At 32.3% G+C, this 14,312-nt stretch overlaps 1 protein-coding gene across 9 annotated transcripts in view; it reads right to left on the minus strand.

The window, feature by feature from the left end:
- Window positions 1-14,312, minus strand: part of SOX6 (SRY-box transcription factor 6) — a 373,444-nt gene that overhangs the window by 248,490 nt on the left and 110,642 nt on the right. For all 9 annotated transcript variants that reach the window (XM_047070868.1, XM_047070866.1, XM_047070864.1 and 6 more), the window contains exon 4: window positions 8,924-9,013. In XM_047070868.1, coding sequence (XP_046926824.1) covers window positions 8,924-9,013 — 90 coding nt within the window. The remainder of the gene's footprint in view (window positions 1-8,923; window positions 9,014-14,312) is intronic.

A 14,312-nucleotide genomic window follows, 5' to 3' on the forward strand; every position in this document is an offset into this window, starting at 1 on the left:
TAAAACCAGCTGTGATATGTATTTACTGTTAATAAAAGGAGTTCATGGGTTCAGAAATAATAGCTCACTATTGACTACAACACGACCAAAAGACTGTGAGATGGATGGGTTAAACATGCTATTCTGGGGGAATATTAAGTTTCCACCTTAGTCATTTACTATGTGATTGAGAGCAGTAACTTTACTTTTCTGGATGTTGGGGTCCTTACAGGGAAAATAAGAAGTTTGGGTATATAATATGCAAAGCTTCTTCAGCTCTAATCTTTTGAGATTCCATAATTCTAGATATTACTCTGAAGTTCTACAATTATACAAAATTCATACAGAAAATAGTGACACTCTACCACATTATTTCATACAAACAGGAAAGTGAGAAAATTACATGTGCTCTCAATCTCTTTCACAAGCTGGTCTCTAGAGCAATACAGCATTTGTCTTGAGAAATAACAATTTAAAATTTTCAAAATACACGAAATCTAAACATTGATAGATTACTATTTTAACCCTTTATCCTGTGAAACAGCAAGAATCACTAGGTATGTGAACTTTGCTGACTTTAAGTTGAAAAGTGGCAGATGATTCTCCTCTAAACACTTCCAGATTTTTTTTCAGTTCCCTCAGATGAAGAAATTGCTGTAAATTTATAAATGGAAATTCAACAAAAACTCACTTATAAATGAATATGTAAAGTGTACAGTCATAGCTCTTGGAAAACCACTCTAGTCCTTCTGTGATTGCCTACAACTGAAAACACAAATAACTGTAAATTACTATTCCTAAAAAACAGAGAATTCTGTTGAAAGGGCAATGTATGGAATGAGTAATCAGAGTACTTAGATATAGTTTAGGCCCTTACTAGAAAAGTGAACAAACTAGGAGAGAGAATCGGCATTTAAGCTAGTAACCTAGAATGCAGAACACTGATTCTGTGGGAATGCTGTTAGATCCATTCTGACCTTTTGGTGATAACAGTACTGCTTAAGTTACTTCAAGAATAACCTACACCATTTGATCTTCAAAGATCTACGGTACACTGGAGACAAAAAAACAAACAAACAACTAAGACTGTTGTGTTCCTGTGCTCTCTTCCAGAGATTTATGTCCACAATCAAACCTAATAATGAAACCAGTCTCTCTCAGTGACACACAGTGGCAATATTATAATATATTCATGTTTTTAATTCAGTATTTGTACCAACTACAACTGTAATATGCTTGTACTATTTGACGCCACACAGTTCCTAATTTTATTTCTCTTAGTAACAACCCTAATGAAGTAACAGAGAATAATACTTAAAACCTTTAGTAGTAAAGTATGGCAGAAACATTCGGGCTCTCAAACAAGCCTCTTAGACATATTAGTTGAATAACTATAATAAGCAATTGTGTTTCAGTCACAGCTTTGAAAAACACTGGGAATAATATATAGAACTTTCTGTTTAAAGGAATTTTTAGTCAACTTTTTTCCTATCAGAAAGAGACTATCATTTTTCTCAGCTGCAGCAGAATATACCTAGGAGCACATCTACCTTAATCCGTAAGTGTAAATATTGCAATGATTAATCATAAATGACCAAGGAAGGAAAACACTATTTTCCTTATTTGCTTCATATCACATAATTATTTTTTTGTCTCTCATATCATCTGTGTGTTTGACAAACACAAGCACAAACAGTTTGTGCTAAGTCAAACACAACCAGCATTACTGTTTCTCTGGCACACTGCCCAGGGAGGCGCCTTCACACCAAGGAGATGCCAGCCACAGCATAGAAGGGCATGTGTGCAAAACAGGGAAGCTGGCTAGGATTCTCTCACATAAACCACAGAAGATTAGGCCTATCCATGGAGACAGAGGCTGATTTCCTAGTGCTCTTGATTTCATTAGGTATGTCACCATTGCATTTAGAAATGTCTCATAACCATAATTATTCTGGCATCCTCACTCCTTTGGTACAATTCAAACATACATTCAAATGGGTTGTGGACTCTATCAGTACTTCTGTCTTACCTTGTGTCCTTCTACCGTCTGATTCCCCCCTCTCTTACATTCAGGTACAGATCAAGATAAATACTTCTATAGAGAGAAACTGTATCACCTATATGCCCTCCAGCTTTGCAATACTGCTTCACTTACATAGAAAAGGGTAAAAGGGAAACTGTTTTGGTTGTTTGTATACTGTAGAGGCAGAAACAGCCCAGAGTCTATCTTCTCCTTTTCCCACTGCAGAAGTATAAGATTCTGAGGCTATAGAGGCAGGATTCAAAACCTGCTGCCACAACTTTTGACTGACCCCACATAAGCCATGTAACTTCTCACAGTCTTTTTACTCATATATAAAATCAATATAAAAATATTTTCCTTAATGGATTGTTATAATAAGGATCAAATAAAATAATGTAGATGTCTTAGTCCTTTGTTTCCTTTGTATAAAATAAAGCACCTTACAAAAAGTACTCACTATATTACTTATTGGCAGGAAATCGATAACATTTTCAAGATTAGTCTTATAATTAAGAAAATATAGTAAACACTAGTATTAATTTTGAAAAAACTTTAGGAGGTCATGAAGATAACATTCCACCAGAGTAGGAACACCCTCTAATATCCTCTACAATATCCCTGTTTAAGATTTCCAGATTTCCAGCTAAATTTCCAGATTTTGTTTTTTAAATTCATCCATTCATTCCATAAATATTTTGTGAACTCCTAGTATATCTGAGGTACTCTCTCTTAATGCAGTCCAACAGTATCAATGCCAGATAGCCATTAACTATTCCTAAATTCTTTTGTACATTGAGAATAATTTCATTATTTCCTTAACTCCTTAAAACACAATTCTTATCCTCTTATAATCAACCAACCAACATATACTAGGTCAAACTTCCCTACATCTCTAATTATTATTCATATTAAATGTTCAAGTTCTTCTCTATGGTCGTGGATTAGGGAGGGAATTTTTTGTTATGTTTATTTATTTATTTATTTATTTTGAGAAAGAGAGAGAGGAAAAAGAAAAACACAAAAGTGAGGGAGGGGCAGAGAGAGGGAAAGAGAGAATCTCAAGCAAGCTCCACACTGTCAGCCCAGAGCCCAATGCAGGACTCGAACCCATGAACCATGAGATCATGACCTGAGCCAAAGACAAAGGTCAGACACTTAAGCACTGGAGCCACCCAGGTGCCCCAAGATTCATTTTTTTAATACTACTCTTAATCATTCTACTGTCAATACTTTAATTCTCACTCAGGCACCTAACGCACCGCATAGAATTTTTCAGTGATAGTAATAGAAGCTATGTTTCCTCCCTCCCCCAGCTTCATTCCACTCTCGAATCCAAAGAAGAAGAATATATATATATATATATATATATATATATATGCACAAAATCAGAAAATAATATAAGTATGGACTATTTGGAAAATAATGACTATGAGAATTCTAACAGCCCAAATTTATGGGATGCATAAAGCTATTTCTACAAACATATTCATGGCCAAAATACCTTTATTGTTAAATAAACAATGTTTAAAATGAAATATTCAGTTTAGGAATTTATAGGGTATCAAAAACAAACAAAAGAAAATGTATAAGGAAATAAGCCTGGGAGAGATAATATAGGTAAAAACAATATGGAGTAGTTGGCATACTCAAGTGGCAGCAGAATTGAGAAATAAATCTAAAAACTGGATAATTACTGGGATATTGGGAAAAGAGATAAGTAGATAAGCCACTGGCAAGTAAAATTGAAGGACAAAAGGGATAGAAAATGAGTATGCAAAATTTAAGATGGAATATATAACAGAAAATAAAAAACTTAAAATATGTGATGCTGTATTTTAAAACAATATTAATGTATTTGAAAACCTCAGTGAAATATACAATATTCTAGGAAAATGTTTTTCTGGAAAAACTGACTTAAAGAGAAATAGAAAATGTAAAAAGGAAAAAAAAAAACAATTATTAGCAACAAAAACTCCAGGCCCAGATATTTTATGGGTATATTCTCTCAGAATTTCAAGGAGTAAGTAATCCTCACATTATCTATTCAATATTTTACACAGCCTAGAAAAAGAGGGAAAGCTTTCCAATTCAACCACGAATTCTGGTACAAAAAAGTGAACAAAGAGTACAAATAAAGAAAAACACAAACTAATCTCATTTATGATTACAGATGCAAAAATAACAACTGTAATATGAGGAAATAAAATTATTTGGTACATTAAAATAAGACTGCACCATGACTAATCAGGGTTTATTTCATCAGTAAATTTGAAAAACAAAAACCAATAAGATATGCCATAAAATAAAATGCAATTTCTCATAGAAACTCCTAATAAACTATGACTAGAATGTTCTTTTAATAATAAAGAATATCTTAAATATCTTAATAGTTAGGGGTGAAATAGTAAAAACAATTCCATAAATTAAAAACTTTACAAAATACCTGCTATCACGTTTACTTAATATAATTATTGATATTCTAGGCAGTGTAATATGAGAAGGGATGAAAAAAGGGGGCATAACTGCCAAAAAAGAGAAAACCTATCAGCTGAAATATAATTATACCTAATAAGTTTGATAAAGAGGAAAATTATAAAATGAACCAGCAAAATTCATTAGCATCCCTAAATATGATAACAAAAAGAAAACAGAATGAAGAATGTCTCATTCACGAGAGCAAGCAAAAAGATTAAATATTATAGAGAAAATATCAAAATAAACACACAGAATCTACATTTTTAAAAAAATCATCATTGAGGGACATAAAAGAATAAATGATTTTAAATGAAAAGATTCAATACTATAAAGATGTCAGTTCACCCTGTAGTTTCATATAAATATAATCTTTCAAAAACTTATTTTGGGATTTTAATGAACACTTAGCTAAATTAAATGTAAGCCTAAAATAAACTTTAGAGAAGTATGCACACACCTTAAAGAAAAATTATGAATGTGGTCTTGCAATATTTACTTTTCAAAGATACCGTAAAGCTACAGTGATTAATATAGCACAGTAGTAATAAAAGTTTAGATAGACGATAGAATAAAACCAAAAGCTGAGAAATGGTTTCAAATATGCAATCAGTATGGTAAAAGATGTTATTTAAGTCAGAAAGAGAAGATCAATTATTTAATTACTGATACAGATATATTTGGTTAATGGCTTAAGAAAAAAATCAAGTTGTTTCTCTAGTTGAAATTACACATCAAAATATACTCAAGAGGAATTAAAGGGTTAAATGATTAAAAATATAGGCAAAGAATTGGAACAAAATATAGCAGAGTGGGGGAATCCTTTCTAAACAAACCTCCAACATAAAAGAGCATGAAAAGGGAGGGAGGGATTTGACAATAAAAATCATAATGCAAAAGAAAATGATAAAATGAAACATATATGACATAAAGGTTAATACCATTAAAATATACACTAAAAATCATACAGAACCATAAGAACTAGACAAATCCGTTAAAAGAAAAATGGGCAAACAACATAAACAGGCAATTCTCAAAGGAAGAGACATTTACTACAAATAAATTTATGTCAGATTCTTCATTAACAATAATAAAGAAATTCAAATTAAATCAGCAATAGTGTATCATTTTCCCCTATAAAAACTGGCAAGAAATTTTTGAACTAATAATACTTGCCACTGAGGGCAAGAGAATACTTGCAGATACTGCTGGTGAGAGTGGAACACTGTACCCTTTCTGCAGGGTAATGTGGTAGTATGAGTCAATGGTCTTTTTAGAAAAGAACACATGCTTTAACTCAGGAATTTCACTTTTAAGGAATATATCCTAAGAAAATAACTACTAATTAATACTGAAAATTATTAGGAAGTTATCCATATTCAAGTTTTTCTTTACAATGACAAATAATTTTTAAAAACTACTTAAATGTTGAATAAAAGACTCATATTATGAGAACCTCACTTCATACAATATTTTCTGTAAATAAAAATATTTTAGCTATTCGGGGCCTTTTGTGGTTCCATATGAATTTTAGGATTGCTTGTTCTAGTTTCGAGAAGAATGCTGGTGCAATTTTGATTGGGATTGCATTGAATGTCCATCAACTGATGAATGGATAAAGAAATTGTGGTATATATACACAATGGAATACTACGTGGCAATGAGAAAAAATGAAATATGGCCTTTTGTAGCAACGTGGATGGAACTGGAGAGTGTAATGCTAAGTGAAATAAGCCATACAGAGAAAGACAGATACCATATGGTTTCACTCTTATGTGGATCCTGAGAAACTTAACAGGAACCCATGGGGGAGGGGAAGGAGAAAAAAAAAAAGAGGTTAGAGTGGGAGAGAGTCAAAGCATAAGAGACTGTTAAAAACTGAGAACAAACTGAGGGTTGATGGGGGGTGGGAGGGAGGGGAGGGTGGGTGATGGGTATTGAGGAGGGCACCTTTTGGGATGAGCACTGGGTGTTGTACGGAAACCAATCTGTCAATAAATTTCATATATATATATAAAAAAATGAAAAAAAAATATTTTAGATGACTTAATCACTTATTGATATATCATTAAATGGGAAAGAATAGATTATAAAAGAACAGTAAAAGATTCTAATTTTAAGGAAAAACTTTAACAAGTATATGCATAAATTAAACAAAATAATACAGGTAGAATTAAATAACCATTTTATTTTTTGTGTGTCTATTTCTCTATTTTTGCAACAAATATGTAATGAAGGAATTTATCATAAATTCATTTACAACAAATTTTGTAATGAGGGTTGTTTGAGATATAAAATACTGATGGCCCACAATAGTATGTATATCTTGGGGATAGTATTTAAACCATATTAAAATTTCAGAATAATTATAACTAATTTAGGTGGATAATAACTGGCCTGATCTCACCTAGACTAAAAATGCATGTTGAATTTTAGCAGGGGTTGAATCAAACTATCTGAATGGTACTTAAACTATTTTTTTCCAGTTTTTATGATAATATATTATTGGTATATTTTTTATAATGGCTATGGTGACAAAATATTAGGATGTAAAAAGAGACAATTATGTATAATAAATCAAGATGAAAAATTTAGTAAGAATCTTATCTCCTATGCTCATAAAACTGAGAGCAGCACACAAATGAAAGTTCACATATCACATACAGAATCCAGAAAAAAAAGTTAAAGAATTTGAAAAGCCTAAATTTGCATGTGTTTTTGCTTTTGAGATTTAGACATTTTGATCATCTAAGGCTAGTACAGTTTTTGCATCATAAAGTCATAATCAGAATGGAAAATAAAGAAAGATGGAAAGCGGGGGAAGGGAGAGGAGATAACCTGAAGCACAAAAACTTGATGCTGAATCATGACATAATAAAATATTAACTTCCACATCACTAAGAGAAAGCAAGACCCCTGTCATTCATGCTGGCAAAAGCTTGCCTTTGCATAAACCATTACTGTTCTCACTGTTAAAAAACCAATGACTTTGGAAAGGATAGAAAACACAGAATGACGTGCAAAGTAGCACACAACACGTTACTGCAGCTGGATAGAGAATATGTCACTAATGACTTTCTTTCTACCCATCATTTGTAAGTTAAGATTTTTTTCCCCAAATAGCAAATGCCCTTTCTGAGTACCGAACAGAGGCAGTGGAATTCAAAATAATATTCAATTTCCACTTAATGTTAATACTGTATTAGTTAATGAAATGAGTTATTAATTATTCCCTGGGTAAGAGATGACTTCCTTTTGTCTTCATTTGAATTGAACACAACATACCTGAACACTAGGCAATTTTTGGTAATAAATTAAAAATAACATTTTCATCAGAGTATTGCCAGATGTTTATCTTAAATAAAACATTATCCATGACCAATAGGAAGATTCATCTGAAGTTATTTGATAACTTCAGAAAACTAATGTAATTAGGTTCCCAAATTGTTAGTGCAAATTGGAGTGATGACTGTCTGTCTGCAAGAGACAACTGATAGAATTAATTAATAACCATGGATTCTGTTTAGGATACCAAAATTAGTAATAAAGTACTTCATCTCCATGAAGGCATCAACAAGAGAGACTTAAGGAAGAAGAATAACTTCCTGACTGATAGGACAACTTAATTTTGTAATGATTCTTAACATGTTTCAAAATAATAACATCAATCACATACCTTCAGAACTAAAGATGCTCATCCTTATTAGGGTCAGAGGTCATGAAACGTTAACTTCTATGAAATCTGATTGAGATCAGTCAACCTATGATCCTATGGGTATGTTAATAATAACAGCAACCACAGTTGACCCTCACGAGTGTTTTCTAAGTGCCAACAACTGTTCTAAAAGCTTTACTTGTATTAATCCTATTAATAAGCCTATGAAGTAGGAACTGTTATTATCTCCATTTAGATATAAGGAATTTGAAACAGAAAAGTTCAGTGACTTGCCCAAAGCCACTCAGCTAGGAAGTGATAGAGCCAGGATTTGAAAAAGGTAACCAAGCCTCAGAAAACACCCACAAACCATTATGTAAAATACACTCAATAAACTCTTTTTTATAGATGCTACCCTTGACCCTTTTTGACCAGAAGAAATTCAAATTAATGATTTGGATTCATACATCAAGCCATTATTAAGATTTCGAGAGGAAAGACTAAAATTAACTTGTTCTTCATCTTTTGACATTTTTTTATTTTTCAGACTGTTAATGAAGCAATTTACCCTATAATTTATATGTTTATAGACTAATAAAAACAGAAGGGAAAAATTTCATTCTATAAGCATTATAAAGAATAAAATTTCAAGGACACACTACATATTTACCCTGTCATGTATAAACAGATATTAGAGGTAAAAATTTAATCTTAGGATACAGAGATCAGCAAACATGTTGTTATACAAAATAATATACTCTACATTGATATGTTTGATATTTTGTATATTGTACCTTTAATTTCTCCAAGAAGTTCACTGGTATTTAGTCTTTCCATTTTTTCCTTCCAATCTTTTGAAAGTAGTTTTTCCATGCAGGAGGAATCTGTTAGAGTTAAAAAGTAAGTATGGAAAATGTTACATATATATTTTACAACTATTAAAATACTACAAATACAAAAGCCAACTTATGGAGAAATTCTCCCATTATAAAAATGATCAAGGCTATATTTGTTGTTGTTTTAACCCTAGGATATAGATAATTATATTAGTGTATCTATCACAAAATACCACAACTAAATTTATTTTTACCTGACTACTTAAACTATTCCCAGGGGGGAAAAAAGATAATGCTCAATAATCTTATCTTGGTAGTATAAATATAATTCTATTAATATTCAGTCAGCATTTATCATTTCTTAGACTGATAGGACAGAAAAGGGGGCGATTTCCTCTGATATTTAAGTTTAGATGTTGTTCCTTTTAATCCAGGTGATTTTTTTCTAAGTCTAAGCAAAATTTATGTGCCATTCAAGGAAGAATGACAAATCTTCAAGGGGGAAGAAACCAGTCAAACTGTAACCACATAGTCCTTAAAAAAGAAATAAACATATGACAACTTTTGTGGAATACCCACTTAGAGGATAATTCAAAGAAAATAAAGTCAAGATGTTTTCTGTCCCTCAGTAATAAAAACTGCTAAAAACTTTTCTATAGAAAAAGATGCATATTCTTATAAAGAAAATACTCAATTAAACACTATTTGCCCAACTGCATAGCTAACATACTAGATCATAGGGAATGATTATACTTGCTTCTATAAGGATTCATAAAGGTTACAGAAATTTAATTTTAGAATGCCCTAATAATTAGCAATTTTTTCTCAATGAGTCATTTTTTTTCTCTCTATTTAGATGGGTTTGCAACTGGTGCTACTGCTTACAACTATTTATATATATCTTTTAAGCCTCAAATCTTAACAAATAGGCCATGTTTCCAAAAGGGAATGCAGATTTAAATACCAAATCCTCAGTGCAAAGCATACTCCCATTAAACTTTAACATTCCAAGTGTCAAAATTCTGATAACTTCTTTTTAAAATTGTATTTAAAATAGTACTCCAATTCCAAATGCCTTTCCTCTCCCATATCAGTACCTATCTATTTAGCATTTTCCCTTTCATTTTTTTCTCCAACTTCTAAATCCTCCTTGAATTTTTCAGAATGACAGTAAGGTCAGGATGGATCTAAAGGGTTTTAGAAACTAGATAAGCTTTAGAAAAATACAGTGAGCCCTGGGTAAGAGATGAGAGGACCACTGCATCATTAGAAAGTATTGGCGAAAACAATTAACGTTTGTCCATGACATGATCAATCAATCAAAGAATGGATGGAATCCAGATCAGTGTGTCATGAAATGGCTGACGAAGAACAACCATACTAGCTCACTATCACAGAAGTTAAAGTTCATTCTAAATAGAAGTCAGCGTTATTCGATTAATTGAAAGCTCACGGTCCCTTTCCTTCCTTCGTCCCTTCTATCCTTCCCTCCTCCTTTTCTTCCATTCTTTCCTATTAATTATTTTCTGAGGCTTCAACAAGTGATCTACTACCATGATTAAAAATTGGATTTTGAGTGACCTTCCAAAAGGGTCTATGCTCACACAACGGTTTGTATTTAATTTCCAAAATGGTCTCTTGATATTTTCATTTTAAATTCAAAAACAAGGTATATACTTTGTTTTATACCTATTTTGTGTTTATGCTAAAGTAATAAAAAAAAAGGTAATACTAAGTTTGGGATTAAGAAGCAAATCCTCAAAGCCACATCTAACAGACATTAGTTTTTCTCAAATCAGGTTTAAATTTCTGAGAGAGATTGATGTAACATCAGATCATGGATAAGAATAATCAGCAAAATGTCTTCAACTTCCTATCCTACCTAATTCTGTTACTTCTTTTTTTTTTAACCCTTTCATACATGTTATCACATTGCACTAAACTGATAATCACTGATATAAATGCTAAAGCATAATTTGTTTGGTTCAAATTTGAGTTGAGAGCATATATTATAATAGCAGAAGACAAAAGCCCAAATTACTAGTAATGATCACAAATTCAGAGCAAGTTCAGAAACTAGGATTATATACACACTAAATGTAAAACAGGCTAAACTATGTCTCTCGTTTCTATAAATAGACCTAAAATCTTTCAGAGCTCTAGGAAAAGAATGCTAAAGCTTCATGGGAGAAAAATAGAACTGTATGGTCAACAGGAACACACACTTCAAACATAAATCAGACCATGTGTACACAGCTTCACATAAAAGCTACTCATTAATAAAATGGTTAATAACATCAAAGCATTTCACATTCCTATTAAAAAATTAATCCTCACCATAATGCTGAGTTAATCTAGTTAATATGAGTTCCCATTTCAGTAGAAGAAACTGAGGGGGGAAAAAAAAAGCAGTCTTTCCATGTCTATATTTATAACTCATGAAAATAAAGTCAGTCACTGACGGCCTTTAACTCCAGGACAATAAAAGTCACAACATACAACCTTATCAATGTTTAATCTCAAGTCTAAGAGATTCGGGAAGATTCAAAACTCAGGAAGTCTCTTGAAAAACTCTCAGCTTTCTCACCTAATTATCTGACTGCCAAATCGCTACAAGTAGTATTAAGCATGCTCCATACTATAATGTAAAGCAAGTAAAATGAGGGAGAAAAGACCAGAAGATGCAGATTGTTAACAAATACCACACAGGCAAAGGACACCACTGCCACCACTGAGAGGTTTCTGACTCAGGATGAAGAAATATGTAATAGATAAAGTTGTAAATGAAAATTTATATTTTCAAATTTCCTACTCAAAACAATTTCCAGGTAAGGGTGCAAATTAAAAGTAAATATTCATCCTCTATGTGGCACATCCTTCAACAACACTAATAGGACACTAGTTTTACAGAGGTAATTGATCATATCAAACTTTACCCCATTCTGATCATGCGCAAATGCAAAAACGAAAGCGGTCAGAATAAGTAAAGGGGTCCAGTTTGTATTATGTACACAGGAGGAGTAAAGACCATGCAGAATTGCTTTAACTCAGTAGTTATTCAGCATGCCAAATGGAATAAAAGGAGTGAACTTCTCCTAAATGTTCTTGATTATTCAAATCTTAGTATTTTGACTGAGATATCTTCAGCTAAAAACTAAAAGAGGAACTACATACCCTTTGGAAATTAAGAGAAAGAACGACAACATTACAAGACAAAAAAAATGTTACAATGATATGTACCTATTAAAAATGATAATATTTCAGAATAAAAGTGGAAGATGTTAAAATTAATCCATCTTACTTTGAAATAGTTAATGTTCACACACCAATACATATTCAGTAAAATGCAGGACTTTATTATATTTATCTTTTCTAATTTTTGTAAATCATATGAGTAAAACAAGACTCGGAAATGAAGAGCTGGCCTTCAATTCTTGCTTATATTTTAATCAAGGATGTAAAAGGTTTTCACATGTTAAAATTCTCAGTGGCATAGTTTTTCTTTTTGTTTTTTTTTCTTTCCTTTGCAACTTTTTTCTCTTTAAAGAAACTTTCTCTAAAGAAAAAAGTAAAAACACAATTCAGACCTTATTTTTAATAAATATCCTGCATAACGGATTGGAAAACAATGTTTCTGCTTCCTAAGTATTTAGATTTCAGGCCAGGTAAGTCAAGAATGCTTTACCAGGCTAACAATTTCACAGTACAGATAAATTTGAAGTGAGAGTATGTGATATATTTATTTCCTAATCTATATGATAATATTTTAGAAACAATTTTAAATTATTCCTAAATACAGCCACTGTAGTATAAACTCCCATCCTGCACAAAGTGATGGTATTTCAAATGTGTCAAAGAGAGTAAATAAATAAATAATTGCTAAAACTAAAGCATGGAGGAATAGGAAAGAATAATGGGAAACATTTTTATTGCACAGGTACTTTAAAACAATTTGACTATGAGTAAACACTTAACTATTCCTTTGGCCTCAAAGCGATATGTAAAGTTGTAAATGCTAAAACGTTAGAAACATGACATAGAAAAATGTCTTTAAATATTTTACTGAGGAAAACAAGGCTGCCCCTGTATGCAGATTTCCTACTGCTTTATTAACTCCTTTAAGAGAATATTAAACCAATTCCTTTTATTTTTACCATTGGAATCATAAATTTCAAGTGCAATAAATTTTCTATGTGTGCAAGAACAATGATAACTTATCAAAAGTAACTTTGACCTTGGTTTACAACTAGTTATGACAACATACATTTATACCGCTGCTGATCATACATCCCACATTTTTCATTATGAAACAGAGACACACATGCCAGTTACTGTACATTTTTCCACAGTGACAAGTGCTCCACAATACAGTGGGATAAAATTGGAGCTTGGAGAGCTTGAAGAGCACTCTTAAATTTTAATTAAAACCCTCCAAGCTCACTAAAAATAATTAGACACTAAAATGTGCCAGTTTTATTTTGAAGTCACTATAACGTACAAAGCATACTCCCTGACGACAGCTTGTGCTGTCCTTCTCCCCGCCTCTCTCCAATGAAACAACTGATTTTCCAAATACGAACAAGGGGGTATAAATAGAGGCTGTTTTCAGGCCTGCTCTTCATGCTGGGAAGCTGACAGAAAAGACAGCAGAATGGGTTTTTTAAGACTGCACCAAATGAACCTAGAATAACTTGCCTAACAGAGTTCGAATCACTGACAAACTCTGGATAAAATTCAGTCTGCAAGAAACACCACGAGTTATATCACTGATCTTTTTTGATCCAAAAGCCAAACCTTTAACCTCTTAAATGTTTTTGCTATCTTAAAATATCTCATACAATGCTATAGTCCATCCTATTTTTAGCCAAGCAGCAAGAGAAAGCATGCCTTTCCCATACAGCAGGGCAATGATATAAACATCAACACAGATGCTCTGCCAGGAAGAGCTGGACTTCTCAAGCACTTGATCATTAAGGAATGCACCAACTGTTTTGGATAATCTCGTGCCAGCTCCCCTTTTGCTCCACACTCCCCTCTGGGAGTGGCCAATCTTGTCCTGCCTTAATTTTTCATTTTACTCCTCCATAGCACCCCCCATCCCTGAAAATATGAGAAATGGCATTTATGCCTAGCAATGAAAAAGCAGGCTCACTTCCCCAAACAGACCAAAACTTTAAAACAATTAACCCTCCCCTCTTCTTTCAGATAAATTACTAAGTATAAAATGCAATCTGTTTCCTTTGTTTATTCAATATGAACAATTTGTAAATGACTCAAGGATAAAATTCAGAAAATGTTGTGCTAAATTAGAACCATTATAAACATGCTAATGACTCAATGCTTGAGT

The sequence above is a fragment of the Lynx rufus genome, unplaced genomic scaffold (assembly GCF_022079265.1).
Source record: "Lynx rufus isolate CCGP_SWC_20201006 ecotype Redwood Valley unplaced genomic scaffold, mLynRuf1.p SCAF_9, whole genome shotgun sequence".
Lineage (NCBI taxonomy): Eukaryota > Metazoa > Chordata > Mammalia > Carnivora > Felidae > Lynx > Lynx rufus.